General features: G+C 30.5%; 2 protein-coding genes across 14 annotated transcripts; one reads left to right on the top strand and one right to left on the bottom strand.

Annotated features, from left to right (window-relative positions):
* The first annotated feature begins 2,040 nt into the window (after window positions 1-2,040).
* LOC131944079 (ribosome-binding protein 1) lies at window positions 2,041-22,801 on the top strand. Of its 13 annotated transcripts, XR_009386992.1 has the most exons (31): window positions 2,041-2,184; window positions 3,403-4,228; window positions 4,727-4,872; window positions 5,012-5,084; window positions 5,186-5,442; window positions 5,903-5,940; window positions 6,206-6,362; window positions 6,553-6,774; window positions 6,892-6,996; window positions 7,104-7,243; window positions 7,607-7,760; window positions 9,297-9,392; window positions 10,770-10,862; window positions 10,967-11,026; window positions 11,407-11,499; window positions 11,697-11,774; window positions 11,974-12,063; window positions 12,218-12,310; window positions 13,052-13,147; window positions 13,752-13,844; window positions 14,719-14,775; window positions 15,074-15,139; window positions 16,127-16,210; window positions 16,385-16,444; window positions 16,557-16,724; window positions 16,905-16,940; window positions 17,519-17,596; window positions 17,913-17,962; window positions 18,078-18,095; window positions 18,636-18,656; window positions 19,893-22,801. XR_009386992.1 is itself a non-coding variant. In XM_059304578.1 (30 exons), exons 2-28 carry the CDS (start codon window positions 3,553-3,555, stop codon window positions 17,940-17,942), a joined length of 3,339 nt encoding a protein of 1,112 aa, XP_059160561.1. In that variant the 5' UTR covers window positions 2,041-2,184; window positions 3,403-3,552; the 3' UTR covers window positions 17,943-17,962; window positions 18,078-18,095; window positions 19,893-22,801. The 13 variants fall into 13 exon arrangements, 12 of the variants coding, with proteins under 12 accessions (XP_059160561.1, XP_059160558.1, XP_059160560.1 ...); XM_059304578.1 differs by lacking the exon at window positions 18,636-18,656; XM_059304575.1 differs by lacking the exon at window positions 17,913-17,962.
* Window positions 22,802-22,871: 70 nt separating this feature from the next.
* LOC131944080 (DNA-directed RNA polymerase II subunit RPB9) lies at window positions 22,872-25,918 on the bottom strand. The gene is made up of 5 exons (XM_059304585.1): window positions 25,672-25,918; window positions 24,113-24,167; window positions 23,375-23,448; window positions 23,106-23,232; window positions 22,872-23,012 (listed from the first exon to the last, which is right to left on the bottom strand). The coding sequence occupies exons 1-5, from the start codon at window positions 25,734-25,736 to the stop codon at window positions 22,950-22,952; spliced, it is 384 nt and encodes a 127-aa protein (XP_059160568.1). The 5' UTR covers window positions 25,737-25,918; the 3' UTR covers window positions 22,872-22,949.
* Between the last annotated feature and the right edge of the window lie 1,370 nt (window positions 25,919-27,288).

The following is a 27,288-nucleotide window of genomic DNA, read 5'->3' on the forward strand; positions in this document are numbered from 1 at the left end:
ATATATATTAGTTTCGTCACTGGCACCTTGATAGTGGTTTTGTAAACAACAAACTTATATATATATATATATATATATATATATATATATATATATATATATATATATATATATATATGTTTCGTCACTGGCACCTTGATAGTGGTTTTGTAAACAACAAACTTATATATATATATATATATATATATATATATATATATATATATATATATATATATATATATATATATATATATATATATATATATATATATATATATATATGTTTCGTCACTGGCACCTTGATAGTGGTTTTGTAAACAACAAACAGATAACAGATCTAATACTGTAGCGATGTTATATAGTAGCTAAGACATGCTGTTGCATAAAAAATAAAAAATATATATACACATGAGCTGTAGTGTGAAAGATAGGCAAACGTTCAAACCACTTCCTAAAATTATTTCCCTTTTTCAAATAGTCAAATAGGGGTGCTCATAAGCTCCTTTTAATAGATTTGTAATAATCAAATTAAACAGCAATTACTTATCTTAATTATTATTTTAAAAAAAAAGTACTAAAGAATGGTATAGTATAAAAATGAAATGTAGTTAAAATTAAAAATCTAAATACAAAAAAAAAACACATAAAAATAAACATAACACGAGACACCATTACTTATACAAAGCTTCATGATTTATATACTTTTGACCGACTTGTGATTAGAAGTATTAAACATAAATGAAAACAGAGATTTTCAAAACAGACCAATGCGCCACACACATGACATGTTGTTGTGAATTTTTTTGTTCGAAACCCAATCAGGCCAGAAATGAGTATCCTATGTTCGTATTGTGTGTTTGTATATATATATATATATATATATATATATATATATATATATATATATATATATATATATATATATATATATATATATATATATATATATACATATATACATATATAGGGGGCCCAAAATTTTTTTTTGCGGGGTGGCCCATTTTTTCTAGTTCCGCCACTGCCCCCCCCCCCCCCCGGAGAAAAAAGTCTGGAAGAAACACTGCCCCCAAAGTTTCAAGTGTCACCCCGGATGGAACATTTTGCAAGAAACACTGAATGCATCGCCACAATTTTTTACCGCCCCCCCCCCCCCCCTCGAACGAAATTTATATAATTTATATAGAAAATATATACTTTTAACAGTGTCCGCCCCCCCCCCCCCCCAAAGAAAGTCTACCGCCCCCCCCCCCCCCCGAAAATTTCAAGTGCCCCCCCCCCCCCCCCGGAGAAAAAAGTCTGGAAGAAACACTGATCCCAGACCCAACTAATTCAACCACAGACTATAGTTCATCAGACGGATTTTCACTTAATTAGAAACGTTCTACACATAGGCTATAAAAGTATATAAAACATCAAACTATTCTAAACACCCTCTCCCCACACACAGCTCATGAAGTATGAACTCTTTCCCTTTTCCAACACGCTTTAAGACCTTATTGGACACCCACTAAGTAAATGGACTAGATCTATTACTAATGGAATGGGCGAGGTCAAAGACTATTTTTGGGCTATTTTTGCTTTGTCGTTGCCTGAACTCAGTAGATATAGAATAGATAGTTGCTTGCACTGGTGGTATGAAAATGACAGATGGGTATCTTTTAAAAAGTCTCACCAATAGCAAGAATATGGAAAAAAAAAATAGATTGTAGATTTTTGGGGCACAAAAAAAAATAATTATTTTCCCAAGTAGACCCTTACATAATCAGGCCGGTCCTGGTCTAGGCCTAATCAAACAAAAGTTAAGAGCAACCAGGATGTAGATGGCGCATACCAAGGAGTAAATAGCTTTAGTCCAAAATATGAGAATAAATGCTCGATGTTAGTATTCAACGTTCAATTGATAACTGTATACAAATTTTGAGTTAAAGTCTGCAAATACACATATTTTTTATCTACCATATGGGCTATTCGAATGGGTTTTGATTATTCACGTGGCAGGGAGGATGCGTGGCAAAGAGAATTACTATTAACTGTTATGGACCAATCAGAATATAAAGGCTTATTCACACCGGGAGTAAAAATCATATAGGCTTACAGAGCGATTTATTTTTAGCAACAAAAATTGATAGTTCTAACCTCGTCTAGTGGCATCAACCTTTTCCACGTTGACGAGTCTGCAATTCTTATGTGTTACACATCATGGTAAATATCGATATATTATTGTTGGTAAACTATTTTTAAAAAATAAGTAAGCTGGTGATGATAGATGTAGACAGTCCAATCATAGAAATGACTCATATTCCTATTCTATTTTAATGAGAGGTACGGTTTTGGCTGAGCTGAAACTGCTGAAAGTGATAGTGCAGTCGTCAGTATCATATAGTATATAGACTAATAGATCTACAGCTCTTTACTAGGGGCCTAGTCCAGTTATTCAGTATCAAAGATAGTGGGCAGAGTTACTAGGCTCTCGAGTAGCTAATTTCTATGTACTATCTAGATATTTTCTAGATCTAGAATCTAGTTAATAATATAATATTAATTAGTAAAGCAAGACGTAGGCCCATAAAATAAATTCTTCATTCTACTTTGGAGTCTAGCTACTAGCTAGAGATGTCTACATTACATAATAAATAAAAAATAATAGGCCTATGGATAATCATAAGACATGTCATATAGGCCTAGAGTCTAGTAATAATAGTATCTACATTATCTATTCTAGATCAGATCTACATCATTCAATTCATTCATAGATCTATATCTAGAATCCTAGTTCAATGGGCCATTGTTTATTAAAAAATTGTTTTGGACAGATCCATGTCTTCTTACTTATGACTTATGTCAATTGTTATCTAAGTCACAGCTTAGGGCGTGGTTTGAATCACATCAATCTTTTTTTTTTCTTTGAATCTCAGTCTTTGTAGACATATGACTTAAAAATTTAAAGACTAAGGCTTAAAAATTATTGTTAAAATAAATTACCTACTGCTACAGTTAGGCCTATAGTATAGGCAGGGCGCTATAGTTATAGGCTACATATTTTAAATATATTAGGAACTAGGTAGGCTATATTTCTATTTAGAAACCAATTTTTTGTTTCTAGCCTTTAAAATGTATTGAAAAAAAACCTCTAAAACAAGACCAAGGCATATACTTAACAATTTCTTGATTAGGCCTACTTGTTTTTAAATCTTTTATTATATTTATTTAAGCCTATTAGGCCCGAACTGGTTTATTAAATTCAATTTATGTTTTGATAAAAACTATAGAAATATCTTGGTCTAGGCCTATTTATATTTAATTACTAGGCCTTACATGCCTGCCTACTTAGACTACTAGAGTTAGAGATACCCTTTAGTTTTTGGGTAAATAATATTTTTTTTTTAAAATGCCTAACTTTTACAAAATGATAAATTTCAGGTCTGAATAATAATTTCCATGGGTATGATTGCCAGGAATCAGCAAAAATAATATATAGGCCTATTCAAAAAGTGGTATTACATCTATTGTGCTTTAAAAAATAAAGCTTGGGTGTGATTTTGGAGTGGCAGATTGGTATTTGATTTCAAGATGGAGTTAATTACTATCCTTATCGGCATTGCTGCATTCATAATATCAGCTTTGCTGATTTACTGCATTTCTGCAGTTTCTATGCGTGAAAAAACATTTGAAGAAGTCATGGAAGAACAAAGACGCCGGCAAGAGGAAGAGAGGGAAAAGGCAAAAGCGGAAAAGAAAGCTGAAAGGGAACAGCAGAAAAAAAAATACAAGAAGGGAAAAGAAAAGGTTAAAGAAAAAGCAGCTCAGGTCAATGAACCTGAGTCCAAAGTGGAACAAAAAATGGTAAATTTAGAAATAGAACCAGAGATTATTGAACCTACTGAGTCTCTAGGACTCAATGCTGGTGTTCGCCAAAGAGGGAAGAAGGAGAAGAGTGTGAAACCTATTCTTCATAATAAAGGTGAAGTAACACCAGTTGTGGAGAAAACTGTGGAAGTCCATCATAAGTCCATTGTTCCTAAAGATGAACTGGAGTTGAAGAAAAGCCATGAGAAAATAGTTATTGAAAAGATTGAAAAAGTTAAAGCTGTTCACACTGAAACAAGTGTAAAAGAAATAATTTCTCGTCAAGAAGTAAAAGAGAAAGAGAATTTGCCTCCCAAAAAGGTTGAGAAGATTGAAGAAAAGTCAAAAATTCAAATTGAAGATCCAGAAAAGCGTTCTAGCAAGCAGAAGGCCAATATAGGTATTGTATTTTTAAAAACACTTTAGTTAAAATACTTCCTTTCTATCTACCTTGTCAAAACACCCTGCACAACAGGGAACAGTAAAAAAAATAATTAATAAACTAAAACTTAATTTTTAAAATTAGAGATGAATTTTATACAGCTGTTATTGATTGTATTAGTTTATGCAACAGCTGTTGGAAAATGTGGTGTGGTTGGCTTTTAAAATGCCTTGTTTGTAAGTCTGTTAAAATGGAAAAAATTGAGTCTGTTAAAATCACCAGATGTTAATTGATTGATTATGTATTAAGAAAGAAAAAAAGCTTAATAATCAGGTGCATAACACCTACAAAATTAAACTATGGTTCGAATATAAAATTGCAGCACTTAGAACCTCACAATTCAAAAAGGTGACCTGGTGGCAAGCATCTAGCTAGTGTGTGAACATTCTGAATTGTTGTTACTTAAATAGTTTTAGATCACTGTAGTTTTTAAATATTATATATTTTTTTTTCCAGAAGAGGCACAGGTAAATGGATCAAAACTAATATCTTCAGTGAAATCTGCAAAACTATCTGATAGTGAGGTTCAGACATTGATTGATATTCTTCTCAATAGGCAAGGTTTAACACCCAGCCCTGCTGTATCAGAATCTTGGAACAAGGTATGTTGCTATACTTTCTTTTCTCCACAAATACCTTAACATGTTTTTACTGCTGGAATTTTTAAAAGAGGGAAGAAAATGAATTTTATTATTTAAGATTTTATTTTGTTTAAAATATTGACTTATTTATTGTCCATAGAAAAGTCAAAAAGGAGATCCTCTTTCATTACTGAAGAAACAGCTAGAAGAAAAAGAAAAAGCTCTACAGGAAGGTAAATACTCTACAGCTACTAGTTTTTACAGTTAATTTGTTTTTTTTTAATACATTATTTTCAAACATGGCTAATTTTAATAATGTTTGAAATTTTTTCAGAACAACTTCAAACAGCATCTGCCAACTCACGTTTGCGGGATCTTAAGAATGAGATTACCTCAGAGAAAACTAAATTCTCTGCACTGGAAAAGAAATTTCAAGAAGTTATCAGTAAAAATAAAGCTGAAGTTGATGCTCTTCAACAGCGAATGAAGCACTCACAGGAGCAGCATGTTGTTGAAACCAGCAATCTGCAAACTAGGATCCGCCAGCTGGAGCAGAGTGGTGACAAATCCTCATCTCAGAAAGTCTTAGAGGTATACATTTTTAAAAAAAAGTATTTCTTGAGTACACCCAACTCTAATTTAGCTCTCTGATTTATCAGGGGCATAGTGCTGACCACACTATCCCACTTATGTCATGGTCATTGAAACAGATAAACTCTGATTCCATCTGCCTCTCATGTCTTGGGCACTAAAAGGAAAAAATTATTTCTTTAAAACAATGTCCTAAAAGTTGTATGTATATATGAAGCAGTGTTTGATATTTATCAAGGGATTGTGTGGCCTGTGTATCAGCCATGTTGACTTTTTCAGGCTTAAGCCACCCATCAGAGACTTTGTGTAGGGCCAATTTATGAACTTGTGATTTTCTATATCAAAACTAACCACTCCCTTTTTTAAAAATTGTAGTATTGTGCACAAAATGTATCTTCAATAGATTCAGTTTATTGTGAATTGTTAAGATATAGGCTAACGGTTTATTTTCTTTCTTTAGGAAAATAAAGTTTTGCAAGATGCATTGACTCAAAAGAGGTAAAAAATATTTTTTTAGCAGTTTTTTAATAAATGTTTTGAAACTTTCATTGGTTACTATAAAAAAAATGAAGCACCATATTACATGAGCTTGTTGAATCAAAATTTAATAAATTAAAATTACCATTCATTCAAAGTTTTATCCTAAATAAATAGATTTTCTTTTCATCCTGAAAACATCCTTCAGTTATCCATCCAATTTTTTATTGTTTATGTATTAGGTTATTACAACTTTAAATGCATAATTTCTACTTATTTCTTATAGTAAAGAAACTGTAAGTCTAGGTGAAAAGATAAAAAGTATGGAGAAGGAATTAAACAACAGCCAAAACAAGATTCAGTCTAATGAGGCTGTTAAAAAAACATTGGAATCTAAGATATCCACTTATGAGGATAAAATCCGCAAGCTTGAATCTGCTCAGGTATAATATGAATTTATTTTTTGTTGTTTACTTAATTAGCCTTGTTGTAGAAAGATGCTGGGTACAAAATGGTATTTCCAATACAAATGTAAATTTTAAAATTTCTGATCTATAAAACCCTATGTCTGCAAGAAAAAACTTATTGGTTTTGGTTTTATTCAATTATCTGAATGTATCATTACTATTGCAGAAAGATACTGATTCTGTAATCAACAAAAGAGTTGATGAGATAAGCTTAGAACTGAAAAGAACTGAAGCCAAGAATTCATCCCTTATCTCTGATCTTCAAAAAGCTAATTCAGCATTGACAACAGCACAAAGTGAATGCAGTGTTCTGAAGACCAAACTGCAAGAGCTGGAAGCTCACTTAACAAAGGCAGATGCAAATAAAGAAGTTGAGACAAGGCTTCAGGTTAGATCATTTTGCATGAATTTTAACCTGTTTTTGATCATGTTAGTTTTGGAAAAGTTTAGTTCTGAATTCTAATTCATTTCAGCTTGCTTAGTTTTACTACTTATCTGATTACAGGAATCTGAGCACAAACGTTATGACTTGGAAGGTAATGTGAAGAACTTGGAGAAGCAGCTGGATGATCTTTCGAAAAGACTTAGTGAAAGTGATTCAGAGATAAAAGTAAGCAGTTTTTTTATATTAAAATCAAAGGATTTTTTCCTAATATAAAAGAGAATTTAAATAGTGACAGTAATTGCTGTTAGTCATGTGCAACCTATTTCTTTCAGCGTTTACAGCAAGAGAATAAAGCATTATCAGATGAAAATAAATTGGCAAGAGAAAGCCTTCAAAATGCTCCTGCATCTAATGGAGATATTCATGAAAATGGACCTAGTGTATCTCAACAATCTGAAGAACATGAGCGCATGTATGCATAAAATTTATTTCTTGGTCTTTTTAAAATTGTTCCAATATCTCTCCCTTTTTCTAAGTTGAACTAAATTATTAAGCATTAATAAGCTCCAGCCCTGAAGTTTTTTGAGAGTACTGAAAAATTTATAAAATCATTCAATACATCAATAAAATCGATTTTAAAAGCGGTGTGTTGTAATATCTTAAAATAATTTTTCCAGCTGTTTTACCTGTCATATGTTTTATTAAAGTAAGAAAACATCCAATTTGAAATTTTCAATTTAAAAGGAGTCATATTATCTGTTTGAAGTCTGCCAGGTGTACTTTGTAAATCCTGACAATGCCAAAAGTAATTTTCTATTATCTTTTTTTTGTTTAGCTTAACAGATAAAAATAAAGAAATCAGCGATTTATTATCTAACCTTGAGAGTCAGAAAAAGCTGGCATCCAGTCTTCAAACTCAGCTAGATAACAAAAATGCTGAAGTTACTGATCTACAAGGACAGTTGAATCAACAAAGAACCAAAAACAATGTGAGTTGTTTGTTTTTGTTTAGTAAAATCCCCTGAGGGTAACATAGCGTGCTTTCAAACTATGCAAATGGGCATTTTTACAAAAAAATGGTGGCTAAACCTCTTTTTGAATTGGAAATGATTGCATCTGATGTATCTTTTTATTCTTTTACCACACCCATGTATTTCCTGTAGATGCTTGTACTCTCAGTAGCAAACTTAGTGATCTCTGCTGCCAGTCTCATTTATTAATAAATTGTATTAGTACATTTAAGTTTCAAAGATATAAAATTACTAGAGAAAAGAACCAAAAAACCAAGATTCAATGAACATAATTAACTTTTTAAGTCTTTGTGTCATCATGGCACATATCTAATCACTCTTGATTTTAGTTTGATCCGGAAAGCAATTTTAACATTGACATTAACATGGCTGTGTACTTAAAAGCTTTTTTCCATAATTTAATGATTTTGACACCAGGTGACTGTTTTACATTTCTGTAGAAACAGTTATAGATTTTAGCTGTGCCATTTAATAACAATAAATGTTGAATAATAAAGGTAGTAATTTATTTTGAATTAGGTTATTTGTGATAAACTTCATTTCCTGGTCCATTGGTATACATTAGCCTACATTGAGCTCTGTTAAGAGGTACATCTTTGTTTCATGTGCCTTAATATACATCAACATGCCTGCTATGAAAGATGATTTCTAGTTAAGGCTCTAGTGTGATGAACCATCATGGTATTTGCCATTATTAAATGTCACTGATATTAATTCACAATCTGATTGTGCATTGACACATATTTTTTTTTCCACAAAGCATGGTTGGAGGCTGCTGCCTGTCATAACTGCCAAGTCATTTATTTAAGTCTGCTACAAAATTTAATTGATTAGGTGAACACGCAATAAAAAAGAATATTGCTTTGAAATAATTTGGTGCCATTTACTTATGTGATAATTTGTCAAATTAATGTTGTAGAAAATAATCCCTCTGAAAACCTGTTTATTATGGTAGGCAGCACTGCAACTAAGTGCTTTCTTGTCTGATGCTAATGTATTTTTGCTAAATACTTATAAAGCATGTTGTATGCAGTTTAATAACTTCTCTGGTAAAAATATACAGAAGGTGACTATTACTGACTTAAACACTGAGAAAAGTTTCAGTATATTAACTTCTTAAAAAGACTGGCTAGCATATTAAATGGTTTGTGGATAAGTCATTTCTGTTTATACTTTCTTTGGTTAGGGTACATTACTGAATTGTCTGAGCAGGTTATATAAAATCCTTTGCTTTTTATACACACAATAATTAGTGCTTTTTCTTTTGAATAGTCAAGAAAAGTAACAGAATTGCTTCAGGCTAAGCATCCACCATCATTCATCAATAAAAGATCTAAATTTTAAATTTATCCTTAAAAATAACTTTAACATGGACTTAAATGTTTTAATGCTCAGATATTAAAATCCTTAAACTCTTGGAGGCCAATTCACAGTTGTGAAAACAGACTGTCAATAGCTTCAAAGTGTACTATGTTTAATACTTTGCAATTTCAGGAATTGCGAGAAAAGAATTGGAAAGCAATGGAAGCATTAGAAAAAGCTGAAAAATCCTCAGCAGAAAAAGTAGATAAAGCTATGAAATCTGCTAGGGTAAATATCCCATCTACATACCCTCATGGTGTTGTTCATGCCTTTTCATCTACAAACACGCAGGCAGAAAGTAAACTGTGTTCTTTCTACCTAAGTGTACTGCAACATTGAATATGTTTTGATGTGATTTCATCACACCGTCAAAGTTTATGTTGCAATTACTCACTTACATTAACAGAAAATGTAGTTTTAAAATATCTTTCAGCTTATAAGAAAAATGTTAAATAAATTGACATTTTCATCTGACTTTTTTTTAAACTGAAAAATTAGACAATTACAAAACTGAATGGACATTGTCCATCTAGGTATTTTCACCATGGGAAATAAATGTTAAATTAGTCAGGTGAGATAGATTTAAAACGTTATTTGATTTCCTTGCGATAATTCATTCTTTACTGTTTCACTTGGTGCTATTTATAAACTACAATTATCATTTACATTTGTCAAAAAAAAAGTTAATTAATTAGCATAATTTTAATATTTGTCAGCTAATAATCATCCTAAACTGTTGCTTTTAGTTCATATTCCATTAGTGACAACTTTAAACACCAGTAGTAATATAGTCTCATTAATTTCTTTATTCGATAAAAGTTACACTCTGAATCTATGAAGTAGTACATTTGATTTTTACTAATAATAACCAGCTTTTAAAACAATTTTTCCAAGCCATTTGAACTACCAGTGACAATGACTTGTATGATTTTATTTTGCTAAGTACTAATACAGTGATATTTGAATATGTATGGGCCATTCAATTTTGTGATTTTAAAGATATGAGTTGAATCCTACTAACATTAATATTTAAAATAAATGTTTATTTTAGAGCTTTATTTTTGTGGCTTTAAATTCTAATTTTTAAACATTTTTCTAACTACATTACACAACTGCATAGTAATTTTAATTTTATATTCCCTTGAAGTAAAATAAGAAAGGAAAAATAAAATGTCACTTCATATTGTTTAGTTTTTATCCATCTTTAAAACCTATAATCCCTTTTAAATAACCTTAAATTCAATTAATGAAGTATTTATCAGCATTCTGCTGAGCATGAAATTCAATTACTGAAGTATTACTGACCAAAGCAGTTTCCTTCAGCTACTCCATTATACTTATTGATACTTTATGTCTATATATTAGTTGGCTGAACTAAAAAAAAAAAACTTATAGCTTATTGTTCATGTAACCGCTTTGTTGTGATTTTCAGTTTTGTTTTTCAATCTGAGGATTATTATTTTAAATGCTTATTTTTAACAATCACAAACATTATCTAGCTGTTGGATGTAAACACTGATTATTTGTAAACCTTCTCACATTTAATTTTCAACAAGCACTTACTGTTGATTGCAAACCATTTATTTTATATTTCGTTTATCTTAGGAGCTGAGCTCTACTGCTGTAACTGAGGCTGAAAACTTTGATAAAGCTGCATTTCAGCGATTATTCCCTGATGTACAAATTTCTGACAAATTGGTAATTGCTTTTATCATTTAAAAAAAAGATATGTATCAAGAAATTTAACAACTGTTTCACAACAGCACTTTCAATACAAACATTTTGTTTTCTTTTTTTTTTAGTCTCATAAAGATTGGGTTGTTGCATTTGAAAAGCTGGCAGTTAAAAAACTTCAGCAAAATGTAAGTTTAAATATTCATATGTTTTTATCTCTTAAAACTTTCAGTAGTTAAAAACTAAACCTAGATATTTTAAAACAAATTTATATTTTAGAGGTTCTTTGATAAAACCATTGAGCTTAGAGAATTCTGATACATCAAGGATTGCATTCCAGTTTGTATTGACTGTATTTTTTATTTAGTCATCAGATGATATTAAAACATCTGCATTAGAAAAAGAGAAAAATCAATTAAAGAGAGAAGTAGATAGGTTAAAGGAAAGCCTAGAGTCAGCTGCGAGTTTATTTTATGTTTGGATTTGAAACAAGGGAAATACTTATTTATGTTGGAATTTCTAATTGGCATTTAGACAGTGCTTATGCTTAATATTGTTTTTGTTACAGAGTACTGCAGAAACCAGATTAAAAGAACTGGAAGTGACAAACAGTAAAACTCTTTTACAGTTGCAAGAATATGAGAAACAAATTGCTGATGTAGTAAGTCAAAAAGTATAATCTAATTAAAAATGTGCACTTAGTTTAATTAAATTGCCCTCTTATAACATAATGTACTAAAAATAGTTTTTTTTTTAGGGCTTTAAAAATATTCATGATGGTTTTTATATTTCAGTGTACATTGTCATTTTAACTAATGCTTAGAAAAAGTTGCTGACTGAATAATTTCACTATTCCAGAATGTAAAGAATGATACATTAAAAAAACTAGAAACAGAAATTTTACAATTGAAATCCAGTCAATCTTCCACATCAGCAGTAAGTCATTATATTTTCCTATCAGACTTTAAGCTGCACCAAGTCTATTTTAAGAAAAACTTAAAAGTTAGATGTAAGATTAGGAAAATTGAAATTGACAAATGTTTTCTACATTTTCAATAAGTATATGACTTTGAAAAAATAATTTTTCTTTGATTAAATTTTTCTAATTTAAAATAAATTGTTAATTTTTTAACAGGATGAGTCTGGAAAGATTTCAGCGTTACAGATAGAAAACAATAAATTGTTAACAGATGTAGAGCATTATCGAAACATTGTTTCTGAGACAGTAAGTATTTTGATCACTTAATTTTAATGAAAGTTTAGCTGTAAAATAAAATACATTTTAAAACTAGAAAATCGCTGTGAAAAACCTTATTTATATACTCTGGTTTAGAGTCTTAACCCTAATACTTCATGTTTACTAAATGCTATTTTTTCAGGAAAACAAGTTGCATCAATTAGAAAAATCAATTGATGCTGAAGAGAAAAAATGGCAAGAAAAGTTGAAGCAGGCTCTGTCAGGAGCACAAAAGGTATTTAGCTTTTAAATAAATATGCCTTACAGGATATCCAAACAATCTTAAATATAAGAAATAAATATAGAATTTAGAAGTGTTTCGCGGATTCCAAAATAGTTATAAAAAAGTTTTGGTTGCAAATTTTAATTAAAAAATATCACAGAAATATAAACTAACAGCTTTCAAATTACTGACATTATTTTCTGTACAAAATCATGTGGCATTAATTGTTCTGTTTTTAATAAGAGGGTAACACTCAGAGCTAGGCATATGGTGATGAAAAGCTAAAATTTTAAAGCAATATTTTAGAGATTAAAGTTAACTTTCTTTTAAAGATCTTAAATCACCCTTGAATTTCTGCTTTTCTTGTGTTTATCAAATTTTTTATTATTTAAGCCTTAAAAAGGCAAGGAAGCTTTATTAAAAAGGGAGCATGAATCCTGTATCAGGAATTTGCCTTGTATAAGCTTTAATATTCATACTTGATCCAGTGAACTCATAATAGTTCATGATCTTCACTGAAATATTACTAATAGATGTAAAACATAGGATGCAAAAATTATGAGTGCATAAAATGTGTGTGTTAACCTGATATTTTCCTAAAGAACAATGGTTCACCAATGGTTGGTGACTTAAATATGGTAAAGACAGCTGCTCACAGTTTTAATCACTTATTTAATTGCTCACTATAAATAGTTAGGAAGCTTATTGTTATTACTACCAGTCATCAGCATTTGACACAATCTGTTGTAACAGGATGCAGCATCATCAAAAAAAGAAAAAGAATTAGAAACATTAGTTTCTCAACAGAAGTCTCAGATAGAAGAATATAGACAAATATTATCTAGAACTGTAAGTACTTATAAAATATTGCTTATATGGGCTTAAGGTGACATGTTCAACCTATTTCATCATTACAACATTTTGCTTCAAATGTCTTAATTTGGTGTTGGTTACAAAAATAATAGAAGATATGCTTGTATTTAAATTACTAGAAGAGATAAATCTTGTGTTTTTTACATTTGGTGTGAACAATTTTAATGAGAAAGTAACTGATGAAATAGGTTTGAGGTAGCAAATTTACATGTTTATCTGATGGTGGTTTGGTTTTTCTAAAAAAAAATTGAAATCCATGCATTTTTTAATTAAGTATTTTTGTGCTTTGAACTATTTACTAATGTGGTGACTCCTTTTACCACTGTACTTTCCCTGATAATCTTGTAGATCTAGTTGTATTTATATTTGGAAAGCAAACATTTCTGTTACTGTTGAAAGGGATTGAATTATTTCCATTTAAAACAATTCTTGGGCAATAATAGTTTTTGTTTTATATTTTTTAAACAAATATTTATCTTTTTAAAAAAATACTAATATGGATCTTCTATTTCTTTAATCCATCCTCTTTATTTGTATTTGGATCTGGAAATTACTGTCATTGATGTGTCCATTATTACAGGCAAATAGTTTAACAGAATTAGAGAAAAATGTAGCTTCAGAGGAAAAAGTATGGCAGGGCAAGTTGACAGCAGCTCAGTCTGAGCTTACACAGGTACATGGTTCTCATGCTGTTGTTTAATCCCACTAACTCTATGTGGGCAGGACTCTCTTTAAACCACACAATTTATATTTGGTATTACAGCTAATCTGAAATACAACTGTTACCATGACAGCTTCCTTCATATTGTTAAACAAATTTAGCAAGTAAAATGCGATTCATTTGCAGAAAATTTTATGTTCTGAATTTCCAATTCGATGAGCCTAATAAGCTTTTTGAGTATTTTCCTGCTAGTTTGTATTGAAACCACACAAAAACTTGGAAGACTTGGAAAAATAGCATAATCAAACATTACAGAATCAAGAATTACAGACCACAACACCACCTCGTAATTTTAAACCAAATTGAATCTTTGCTCAAACTTAACAAGAAAGGTCAATTTTTTGCAAACAATTAATTTTTTAATATCTATTCTCTTTTTGTTTACATTCCTTATCTAACATAATTGATAAATTGCTTTAGTTTAGCTGGTTTGATAATTAATGCATAAAATTCACCAGCAACCACAGTATATTTCTATACATCACATACCCTGTTATCCTTTATTAGTTGTCTTTATCCAGCAAACCTCTTCTGCTTAACATTTTGTATTTTTTAAAATTTATTTAGTACTGGGTTTGAAATGCTACATCTTCAGTATGCTTATCATGCTGGCAATATTTAAATTGTTTTTATGTTAAAGCTTTAAACATCAGCAAAACAGGCTAAATAGGAAGTTAAATTTAAAAAAAAAATGTTTCTAAAAATGTGATGCTGTTTAAAGCATTTTTTCCAAAACAAAATTGCTTTAAATGTGTGTATTTATATAACATTACATTTAACAAATGTGATTGACATTATCAATTATTGTATCAAATGTTACTTTCAGACAAAAGATCAACTTTCTGGTTTAAAACAGCAACTAGGAACTCAGGGAAGTCAAGAGGTAAATTTACCCATATTTAGAATGAATAGCGTAGTTTATTGACTACTTAAAGTACTGACTTTATTCTTGTTTGATGTTTTGAAAGTACTTCCATATTTTTATACAAATACACTTAAATATCTTAGTAAATTATCACTTCCTGTTATATTGGTTGAAAGAGTTGTTAGAACTGAGTTCTCTGGTATAATTGTACATAGTGGGATGAAATATTGTAGCTAACACTTAGTATGTGCTTGTAGATCCTTGAAAATGTGTTATTTGCTTCATTTAAATGATGCTGTGTCTCGGCTAATTATAGGACCTAACTGATTTGTCCTTTGCATATCACTGTGTTGAAAAAAGCCTTGACAGTATTGTAGATGAGGTAATGATGGATGAGTAAGCAATACCACCTCTCATTACTCCTGTTTAATTGCTTATGTTCATGGTGAAATACTCCAGATTTTTTTTTACTTTTCTTTGCTGATAGAGGTTATAAAAGGCTACTTCACCAATGTAGATTTTCTTTTCTAAAAGTTTCCTTAGTGGAATACTAAAATTTGTAATAACAAAAATAGAAGGCTAGCTTTAAAAATAAAACTAAACAATATACACAAACTGTGGTCTTTTTTTCTCTACTGTAAAATGTTTTCAAATTAAGAAATGGCCTGAATTTTTAACCCTTCCCTGTTGAATTTATCCTCCTTAAAACCCCAAAAAGATTTATTTTGCAACTAATATGAAGCATACCACATCAATCAAAATAACTTTTCTTTAAGCTTATTAAATGTGTGTGTAAAATATATACCAAATAATTGGGTTTCTTTTTGGAAATTGAGGTTTTAAAATTTTCACTTAAAGCATATTTTGTAAAGTTCATGTTTTTTTTTTTTAAAGTTGAAAATACACTACTAAATCTGGTACTTTTGCATGCTTTTTAGCTGCAGGATTTAAAATGTACTTGCTTTAAGTAAATACTAACAGATTTTTAAATTGCTTAAATAGTATTCTAGTTTTCCTTTTGTTTTGGCCTTTGTATTTGAAAGGATATTTTTGTATCAGAATCTCACATCTGTAAACAATTTTTGTGTGCTTGACATTACCCATCTTTTTCCCCACAAAAGGAATAATTCATACCTTACTTTGTCCTATTTATAATTTACTTTTATTAACAAATTAAATCCAAAAAAGAAAATAATGCAGATTTACAGTACAGTTAAAATACTAGAATTATTTTCTGCATTTTCATGTCAGAAAAAAATAATCCTCAACCCTATTGTAGGATCAGCATGTGAAAAGCAGGTTAGCTATTATCACAATACATTTATTTATAGTAAGATTTTTAAAACAAAAATATTTTCTTTTAAATCAGATGCAAGTGAGAGTTGAGAAGCTAGAGACGGAGCTGAGGGAAGCTCAAGAGAAAATAATTGTCATCACAAGGGAGAAAGAAACTGTGAGAGATGCCTAAATATTTACATTTTGTTTATTCGTAAAAAGTTTTGAAAAATATGTGTACAGACAAATATGTTTTTAATACATAAATGTTATATTTATAGGTATTAGTATAAGAGGTTTTTAATGCTTTTATATATATATATATATTCAAATGAAAAAAATGCTATTGCAGGTGATTACTCAACTTAAAGAAAGCCACGTTTCAGGTACAGATACAGAGGGGCTAGAAAAAGTTAGTATCAGAAAATTCATTTCTATTAGTTTTTTAAAATTCACAGTTAAATTATATCATTTATTAGAATACATTGTTCCAGAGCACATATTTCCTATTTTGTCCTTTTTAGCAACTTTCTGAATTGCGGACCCAGTTAGAAGCTGAACGCAAAAAGAACAAGGGTCTTTCTTTGGATGTAGTTAAATTGAACGGCATTATTAAGACAGGACAGGATGCTCTAGCACAAGAGCAAGGGCTAGTTAAACAGTTACGTGAATCCCTGGATTCTAAATCTGTTGTAAGTGACCCATATATTAGTTTTGAATTTTTTTTAAATGACTATTTTTTAAAGTTTAGCTTGTGTATATAAAATCTTGGTTGTAAAATTAACTTCTTACACATTTTTTGTTTCTTTAAATGCAATTTGCCCGTACTTGTATATTCGCCAATGCAATAAAATTTTATTGAACTTTTCCAGAGCTCAGGAGTAACAGAAGCTGAAGAAATTGAGCAGGTAATATCACGGTGTCTTTAAAAATTCTGCTTGTTGTTGTATTAGTTTGGCTTGAAAATGTTGCTCTAGTCACTTTCATTTGTTGTTTATTTTTTTTTAATTTACTAACATTCTTTCATGCTTTTTCACTCCACAATACTCAATGTACCATTAAACTTAACTGCTGCCATGAGCTTTCTCTTTAAATTCTCTTGAGAAAATTCACACCATGTTCATTATTGCCACTAAACACTAACTGTATTTTTATTTATTGGAAATTTCACTACTATTGAATCACTTGAGTATTATATTATTGCTTTATGATTTAGCACAGCTTTTTACACATATTTTAGCCAGCAGTTTTGCATTCTGTTGATGCCTTTATATGTTTATGATTTGAAATCCCTGCCATATTTTCATGGCAAATGATGGTTGCTTGTGGACAACTATTGAAAACCAAAAAACAAGGATGAATTAAAACACCAAACGCTTTTTTGCGCCCCCCCCCTCCCCTCCTCAAGGGATAACATACCTAATCAGTTAGTAGGTTTGTTTTGGTAACACCTTGATATTGTTGCATGTGCTGGGATGATGTGTAGCTGCGTGTTAAGCTTTCTGAGAAACAAAAACTTCTAGAACGTGAGATGGCCACCAACAAACAGCTCAGTGAACGATTGGTGAGTTGTGATCAATAAGATCCACACTTACTTTTTGGAGGGCGTTTGTTCACTTTGATTTACTATCCCAAGGGGGTTAAACTAATATGAATACTAATTAACATGAGTTGAAATAGTCAATTATCCTTGTAATTTATCATTGACAAAATAGCACATTCTTTTAACTGTTTAGACAAACTTGTATCATTTACCTCCCATGTAAAATAGAATTTTTTTAGGATTTAGTCAATTAAATATGAAAGTACAAGATTAGCATAGGAAGATTGTGATAACCAATATTAATTTTGATTTTCTCAAATTTTCTCTTGAAATAAAGGGTTGGAAACAAAATGTAAAAAAAAAATAGTACAATTATTGAGACAAAAGGTAGCTTTTCCCCTCTACCTGTGGCTTGTTATATTTCTGAATTGGCTTGTTATTTCTTTTCCAAGCATGTAAATGAAGTTTTTTTTATATTTTTCCTCTGTCAATGATCATACAGGCTCAACTGGGCTTGTTGGTAAGTAAAGCTTAGCTCCTGGTGAAGGTGACTTGTAGTAGCTGTGAATTCATCTCTTTTAAGTTTTGTCTCTTAAGTTTTTGAAGCTTGCAATCAGTGAAATATTTTAAAACAGTCAGCCTTCTGGGCTTTTGACACAAGTTAAGGTTTACAGGTCCATAACAGTTTAACAGTAATGCTAAAAGAATGATTTGTCTAAGACATATAATTTTTCTCATTAGGTATCTTTACCTGGTAGGAAAAGACTTTAAATTTCATGTCTAATAATAAATAAATTTAATCTGTAAGGTAATTTCTTTAGGAATTTTTATTTATTAATCAGATAAGTTCAGTATTGAAGAGCTTATAAATCACTTATCTACTTTGATCCATACATAAATGTCATGTAAAGTTTATTCCAACTTGTTAACCCTTTGACTTAAGTCAGCTTAACCAAAAAACATTTGAGAACAGAATATTCTTAATTTTAATTATTTAAGTTATGTCCCCATGCATACACCTAATTTTAAAGCTCCCTAATTCTTCATTTTGTTTAAATAGGGTCATCGGAAATATTAGCAGGTCTGATTATAATTGAGTTAGGTCAACTTGCTTTCACCACTAGTCTTTAACAATTAAATATAGCTTTTATTTTTCTAAAAAAATGATATTAATAAATTTACATGGGAATTCGTAGTAAAGAATTGACACTTTATCATAGGTTTTTGGGATATGTTCTCAATTTATATATATTTTTTTCATTGCAGTAAAGCTGCAGTCTTCATAAAAATTAATCATTAACACTACTTTTAGTCTTTATTTTATATATTTTTGCATTAAACTTTGAACCTAATATATGTATCTCAGATTTAAACTGAAGTTCTTAGTTAGATCACAGTGCTCACCCCCTTCTTTATTTCAAAATGGTTTCTATTGTTTTTTGGTGTTAGGTAGGCAATGGTTTTGAATTTTATCTTGTTTTTTGTACTAAGTACATGCTGTAAAATAAATATTACTTGGTTTATTATCTTAAGTACAACTGCCACTTTTCCTTTATATCCCCTTTGGAATGATATTTATCATTTTTAATTTACATTGTTATGTAAAAGGTAATTGAAAAGCTGAATTCAAACTCAGTTTTCTTATCAAACTTAAAGAAAAAAGTCAACAAGTTTAAAACTGTTTGAATATCAGTTAAATTTATAGACATATTTTGCTTCTCTAAATTTGGAAACAATTTAAATATTTATTGAAATGTATAACTGTTTTCCTCCTCTATACATATATTAATAAAATATATGCCAACTGTCCCTTGCTGCCTATTTTTTTTACTGTTCATATTATATTTTAATATGACTATCACTAAATTCACCTGTGTGTTCATTTTGTTTTTTTTATTATTGATAGTTTCTTAGTAAGAAATGGATATGATGAATTAAATTAATTTACTTCCAGATTGTAATTGTATCTAAAGATATCAAACATAAAATATGCTTGCATTATCATTAAAGGCTAATGGCCTTTCGATTTCATCTTTACAAATATTGCCCCATGTTTCTAAAAGGTTTTACTTCCACCAAAACAACATATATGCTAATCTTGGACAATATAAGTCAAATGTTTAAGGTTTTTTTTTTTAATCTGAACTGATCTAACATTTAAAAACACTATTACCAAAAAATACCAAGAATTAACCTTTTTTTAACACAATAAAAAATATAGTGTTGATGTCTGAGATTATGTGCATACTTTGTAATTGTATACAATTTCCAGTTACCTTAACTCTTTCTTGTAAACAATTTTATTCTCTTCCATCAGGCTGCAACAACAAACAATGATAGCGGTACATCTGTTTGAGAAACTGGTGGCAAAGTTTGCAACATCTGTTGGTATATCACTGCCACTCTGAATCAACATGTTACATAAAAAAAACCCAGCCATTTTTATGTTCAACCTGTTACTTTTACTGCATATCTTCCCAGTTTATTGAACTGATCAGCTATGTGTAAGCTGTTGGTGTCGCCATTTTTTTTTTCTGTTTTACATTTACAAAATTTTTAAAATTATAAACTAACCTGAGCATTCAGCTCCCCTATTTAATACCTATAGAAAAATGTCACCAAAATATGACACAATCATCAGAACAAAACTGTTTCATATCCTTTTAAAAATATATCATATCTGTATCTGCTCACTATATTTATAATTTATTTAGTGTTTCACCTAGAATACCATACCATTGATAATGCCTTTCACTCAAAACTGCTTTTTGAAAGATCAGTGCCACCATTCTGATGTTTAGCGGAAATGTATAATTTTTATTTTGAAATGCTAGTAGAATTATACAAAGTGCATATATAAAGATAATGAAAACATGTACCATGGATCACATTGTTGTACTTACACAGTTGTAACTTAGCCTCCTACTCCCTAGCTAATTTCCCTGTGCTCAGCAACACTTCTGTTATAGGTGATGGTTTGTAACTGTAGTCAATGCAAGTTAATTTGTTGATGTTGTTTTGTAATAATTCAAGCATCAGGGTAGGGTTTTTTTTAAGTGTCTGATCTATGTCTGAATGCTTGTAAATTAAGATTGAAAATATTTGGCATGCTTTTAAAACTTCTTAGTTTGTCAATTAATATAATTCTATGGTATGCTGGTCAGTTGCCATTTATGTGAATTTTGTGTTCTATTTTTACCTTTCTTTTTTTGTTAATGTAATTTTAAAGGTGAATCAGATTTTTTTAAAGTAAAGTTTTTCACAACTGTAACTAGCTTGATAAACAACTGATGATTTGATAGTCATTATAATTCTAGGGCAGTCTATAACATTGAGGTAAACAGTCCAGCTAGTCAAGTATGTTTCAACCACTTGTAATTTATTTCTGTTGCATGTTAGCTTCCCACAAAATAGCATGGTAACCACATTGTATTCATAGCAACTAATAAAGATGATTTAGCTTTTTTGGGAGATGGCAAAATTGAGCATTTATATAAACTATTTCACTTTTTGAGACTTTCTTATGCCTTACTTGCCTTTGTTTTCAGTTATTTCATAACCATTCACTGTTTTAGTTATTTTTCAAGTAAAACTATTTTTTATTTGAATTAAAAAAAGAGTAGCATTTTGTGTAACCACTTTACACATTTTAGTATATTTGAAGTCCAGAGTCTTGTTAATTATAAATGTTAGGCAGGTTCTTTTTTTGTTAACTGTGCATGTTAAAAATCTTTCAGTTAGAAAATAAAACTGCTGAATTTTACTTTGTTGTCTAGCTGTAAGCTGAATCCTTTTTATGCATGGAAGCAAGTTTAATGGAAAATAGTTTATGCAAGGCAAACTAGTTGACAATTCTTCCATCAAGTAAGATAATTAACAGTTATAGTGCTTGCAGCATTCTTAAAACGTTATGGATCTAATAATTTCTGTGTTCTGGTTGTATTGAAATGTTCTTTTCAGTTAGGGCATGACCAGTTATGCAAAATTGTGTTCAGAATATATAGATATTATGCCTTCCCATTGCTTACATTTAAACTCTTTCCTTGGTGAGGTTTTAAAAAGTAAACTTGATATGAAAAAGTAAGTATCAGGCATTTTTTGTTTTGCATGTTAACTTTTTATGCTATTTAAATTACAGTTATTGTATGAAAATCCCTAATAGCTACCTTTCAAATAAGTTTTCCTCTTCAATGCTTACCGTATAATTTCCTGTAGATTAGATTTTGTTGTCGTTTCAGTGATGTAACAAGTGTTACTAGTCACATCAAGCACCACATTGATAACTTCTGTGATTCTTTTTTTTTCTTATTATTTCTATTTATCTTTCAGTAATTTAAAAATAATTTAAAATAAAAAACCAGCATTTTATACTTAAAATTTCCTGCATTGTAACTTCTGAGAAACATTTTTGTATATTGATTTTAAAAAGTAGAAATTGGTACTTGTATGGTATTTGGAAATCACTGTCACGTTTATAAATATTAGTTGAAAATTGACCACTTGTTGAAAAAGGTCTTCTGTAAGCAGGCTTGTACTGAAAGTCAGGTAAAGGTATTCACTTGAACTTGTTACAGGGGCCAATAAAGTACAATACCATTACTTGCTTTCCAGTTCAGGTGACATTTTCCTTTCCTTCAGTTACATTATTTTTCCACTTCTTTAGCTTTTGTTAGTGTTCATTTTGTAAAAGTAATGGTTGATTTTTTTTTTCAAAACATTTTCACTTAGTTTATGTAAATAATAAATAATATTCTATACATATAATTGTGCTATTGTCTTGCTTATGTACAGAAGGCCAGCTTGTGATGTTCATGTTGTTTTAATATATTATAAGAATTATATATACCCTTTTCATTTATCAGCCTCATCAATTATTTAGCATGTGTAGGATAAATATACTTGTTGGCTGCAATATTTGGATGTTTTTCTTTTAATTCTAACACCCACAGCCTATTGAGAAAGATGTTTTGTTGAAGTTTTTGCGCATTCAGTGTTAATAATTATCACTAAATTTGCGCAGCTTAGGAAAATAAATTGCACAAGTTAACAGCCAAGTGATTTTTTTACATGATTTTTAACCAAAATTTTGATAGAAGCTTAAAAATGTGCAATATGTCAAGTGTGCAGTAAAGTGACTGGATTAGGTGGTTGGAAATAAAATTCTATTGTGGAGAAATCACTGGAAAAAAAATCATGTTTTTCGTCTAATAAAATATGCGCTCATCACTTTGTATTTTGTCTTTATTGGAAGTTTGGAATAATAAGGGTAAAAAAAAAACTAAAAATAAAACCCACACAATTTTACACGATTTATTTACAATTCTTTGATTATGATTGAGATGATTTATGAAAAGTGAAACATGACAAACATCTTTTACTCAGTCCATCGATGCATGCACTGGGCATTTGTACAGACATAATACAGTCGCATTCCTTCCTGTTGATTAGTGAGGGGAAATAATGTCAGAAAATGTTTTTAAAAAATATAAGTTGATTTTGATTTTAAATGTTATATACCAGTTTGACTCACCTCAGCTTTTGTGCTGTGAGATTGGAAGAAAACTGCTTCTCTGTGAGCACATTTAGGACATGGATGATCCTCTGTTCTAGGTAAAGTTGGGTCAGCTATAACATCTCCAACAATCTGAGTTAATTCACTGAAATTACCAGGCATTACTTTTTAGCGCAAATCTTAAAACAATGTAGATCTAATATATATATATAAATAAATTAGGTATATTGCCTAGTATGAAAATACATAATTAAATTGAACCAAAATAGAAAATGAAATTGACTTACTCAACTTCATGCATAATTTTATTAACATAAATACATCTGTTGTCAGCCTCTTGTTGATAATCACAGTTCCTGCACTAGAAACAGAACAGATAATTTCAGTTTACAGAGTATAAAACTTTCAATTTTATAATAGACATAAAACAAATGAACCATTTATAATAAACCATTTACAAACTAGTAGCAGCAACACCTTTTGCACAACAGCCATCAAAAGAAAAAAAAAATCTTTTATTAAATTAACTACACAGTAAAGTAAATTTCTCAATATTGTCATTTAATGCAGTTTCATTAAGTTGCCTATAACCAATTATCTTTTCTCTTTGAGGACAAGCAACTAAAAGTCTAACAAAACATACTTTCAAACCAAGGTCAATATATATATTTGATAAGTATTGATAATGAAACAATATACCAACTAAAGTTAAAGGGAATGTAAATAAATTTTAGTTAAAAAAGGTAAAATTTTTTAACTTAATGTAAAAGCACACAATAAAAATCCTACAAAATAGTATGGTTTTCCTTTTTGCTTTAGAAACCAGATAAACATGCCAAATCAAAACTTTACTGCATTGGAAACAACATGAAATGACAAAATGAACTAAAATTCATACAATTTGAGCATGCTTAATTCAATCACTGGTATCACTGAAAACACTTCTATCAATCTTTTGTCTTATTATTTTCATTATATACAGTCACAAACTTAGCCTATATGGTATTAATGAAAAAAAAACTTACAGCATATAGCAAAGTTCTATTTTCTTTGTCTTCTTTTGGATATAACATGTTGTTGCTGAAATTGAAAATATACATGAAAATGATGCTTTGATCATACTTCTTTACACCAAGAACTGAGGTGTTTTTAGAAGGTTCTATTTTATTATTTAGCTTTAAGGGATGGCATACACTGGTGGTAGAATGCACAATTGATAATCTATAAGCCCAAGTTAAGGCCCAGGCAGATGAGGTGATGCTGATGACAGCAGTTTTTTAATTTTTAAAAGGGCAGACTCTACTGAAGGACCTTCTAAATAATACAAATGGCACTAGCCCAAAATACGATCAGGGAAGAGGTTAAATAATGTTTTTGACTTACTTTTCCACAGATTAGACAAATGACTCTATTAGTTGCTATTTACATTTTAAATAAGCCCAAAATTTACTGCTGAAAATGCTTGTAAACTAGGATTATTAGTAAAAAAATACCACAATAAAAAAAATTGGTCAAATTACATGAATATATCTTGCTAGCGTCAACACTAAGTCCTACCGTAACCACAGATCAGACAGTAGTATATTACAATGCTAAACTTACAACCTAACATAACTAACACTTAGGCCTATATTCCAAAGTGTCTATTGTCAGAAATTATAGCACCAATAGCTTAATTGTCATCATTAGGCTATTATTATTGGCTATTTGGTTAATGTAGTAGCCTTCTCAACCAAATGGACAGATGTCATTTCACCACAGGGCATATTTGTAACATTAGCTGTGTACAGCAACCCTTCTAACATTAAACAACTACTTCCTTGCAGATTACTTACTCTCGAGTAGAAAGAAAACAAAGCTGAAGTCAGAGTTATCAGGGCATATTCCATGACGCACATACAATACTTAATTGTATATATATATATATACGCTATGCTTACCAAGCCCAGTCAACAAAATAGAAAGAAATCGATAAAGAAAGTTGCGCCACCCTGAAAAATGTCTATCCCCCGCCCCCCCGAACGAAATAGAATTTATGAAGGAAATTAAAATATACTTCCCCCGGGTAATTTAGTCAATATTTGTTTTCTTTTTTCATAGACTGGTAAAACTAATACGTTCTCGTTCATTTTTGTACCTACACCGTGCCGTTGATATTAAGTTCTATTAGGCTAATTTTAATGAAACCAACTTTTGAATTTGACCTCCATTCTCCAAGCCAAATCTTAAAATGCTTTTCTGGCATATAATAGCCCTGCCACCTATGGTTTGTTTTTATAACGCGAATACCCCTGCCATTTTGCTCATGGTAAACGTTTTAAACAGTAATTCTAAAAAGGTCACTGGAACTAACTAAGATGAAAAATTGTCGGAAGTCATGCATCCGACGCCACATTGTTGTTGGCAACCGGCCCCACTCCGGGTTAGCCAGAAATACTAAAATAAGATTAGGCCTAATAATTAATTAGCCTAATAAAATAAGAAATAATAAGGAGGCTGGGCGAGTGAGGTAGTGCTTACCACACTACGACCAACTATTAATTTAATAAAGTCACTTTTTTAATTTAAAGTGACAGTCACCTACCATTCCTTGCAGAAACGAATACCAACAAAGCCAGGTCCTTCTGTGTGTTTCTCAAAAATATCCATAGCAATAGATTTATATCTAACTATTATCTAGATCTAGAGTCTACAACTTTATCCGATAAAAATAATCTAGGGCATCAAGATGTAGAATCTAAATTATTCTACATTTAGGTCTACTACGAAGTTTTGTTCAATAAGCGGGCTGCCATTTTGAAATCAAAGTCTCGTCGGAAATTAGACATAACGAGATTGGGAATTTATGAAGTAATTTTTTTAGGCCTAGCCTAGGCCTATTTATTTACTAGATCTGGATCTAGATCTAGATCTAGATCTAGATTTTATTTATTCATCATAGCTGGCCTAGGTCAATTACTATTCATAGGCCTAGTCAGAAAAATAAACGGCACAACGTAGGGATTCGTGGTCTAACGAAATGGAATTTATATAGAAAAAATATAATTTTACCAGTGTCCGCCCCCCCCCCCGAAAAGTGTTGTCCGACCCCCCCCCCCCCCCAAATATCAAGAGCCCCCCCCCCCCCGGAGAAAAAAAGTCTGGAAGAAACACTGAATGTAATTTTGTGTTTGCGACGGTGTGTGATGAGTGGGAGGTTGTTACGATACACTTCTGCTTTTTAAAAATAATATTAGCAACAGAATAGAAAGAAATCGATAAAGAAATAAAAATCATTTAAAAAAATAAAACTGCTATCTTAAAGGAGAGGGGTCTGGCTTTTTGTGACGATATGCGACGGAGGGGAATGAGGTATAAAAGTCGTAAAAAAACGTGACGACAAGTACACACACACACACAAACACACACACATATATATATATATATAATATAATATATACATATATATATATATATATATATATATATATATATATATATATATATATATATATATATATAAAATTTCTTCATACATATACAGAGTTTCTTTCAGGCATCTCTCCGGGGGTGGAGGGCGGGCTGCGCGCCACCCCGAAAAATGTTTATCGCCCCCCCCCCCCCCCCCCCCAGAACGAAATAGAATTTATATAGAAAATGCAATTTTTACCATATACTCAAGGAGAAACAACTCCAAAATTAAACAACTGCTGCCTTGTAGTTTGTTCTTGGTTGGACATAGGCAATGGAAGCAGGCTGAAATCGGAGTCAATGGCCTCAATGGCGCATAACCAGTTGACACGTAACGCTTAATTGTGTTGGAGGCGTGGTCGAGTCGGCAAAAAGCGCATGGTTGATAAATCGAACAAAGTCTCGAGTTCAAGCCCACTGAAGAAGAAGAAGAAGAAAAAAAAAAAAAAAAAAAATAAAAAAAAAAAAAAAAATATATATATATATATATATATATATATATATATATATATATATATATATATATATATATATGGTCATCCATAAATGACGTCACGCTTTTTAAAAGATTTTTACCTGCCCTATCCCCTCCGTCACACATCGTCACAAAAAGCCAGACCCCCCCTAAAATGACGTCACACCCCAGCCTACACCCCCCCCCTCAAAATTGCAGTTGAATTTTTTATAAAAAACATCGAAATTTTTCCAAAATCTTGTCTGAACTCTGTCAAAATAGAGTATTTTCATCAAT

Source organism: Physella acuta, unplaced genomic scaffold (assembly GCF_028476545.2).
Source record: "Physella acuta isolate Inbredline_101_S28 unplaced genomic scaffold, ASM2847654v3 ptg000480l, whole genome shotgun sequence".
Classification (NCBI taxonomy): domain Eukaryota; kingdom Metazoa; phylum Mollusca; class Gastropoda; family Physidae; genus Physella; species Physella acuta.

Coding starts and splice junctions, on each gene's coding strand:
- LOC131944079 (XM_059304572.1), top strand. CDS start 3,553: ATGGAGTTAATTACTATCCTTATCGGCATTGCTGCATTCATAATATCA. Junction 4,873..5,011: donor TATCAGAATCTTGGAACAAG/GTATGTTGCTAT, acceptor TATTGTCCATAG/AAAAGTCAAAAAGGAGATCC. Junction 14,776..15,073: donor GAACTCAGGGAAGTCAAGAG/GTAAATTTACCC, acceptor GGCTAATTATAG/GACCTAACTGATTTGTCCTT.
- LOC131944080 (XM_059304585.1), bottom strand. CDS start 25,736: ATGGATATTTTTGAGAAACACACAGAAGGACCTGGCTTTGTTGGTATT. Junction 24,168..25,671: donor ATTCGTTTCTGCAAGGAATG/GTAGGTGACTGT, acceptor TTTCAATTTCAG/CAACAACATGTTATATCCAA. Junction 23,449..24,112: donor ATAGAACTTTGCTATATGCT/GTAAGTTTTTTT, acceptor TTCTGTTTCTAG/TGCAGGAACTGTGATTATCA.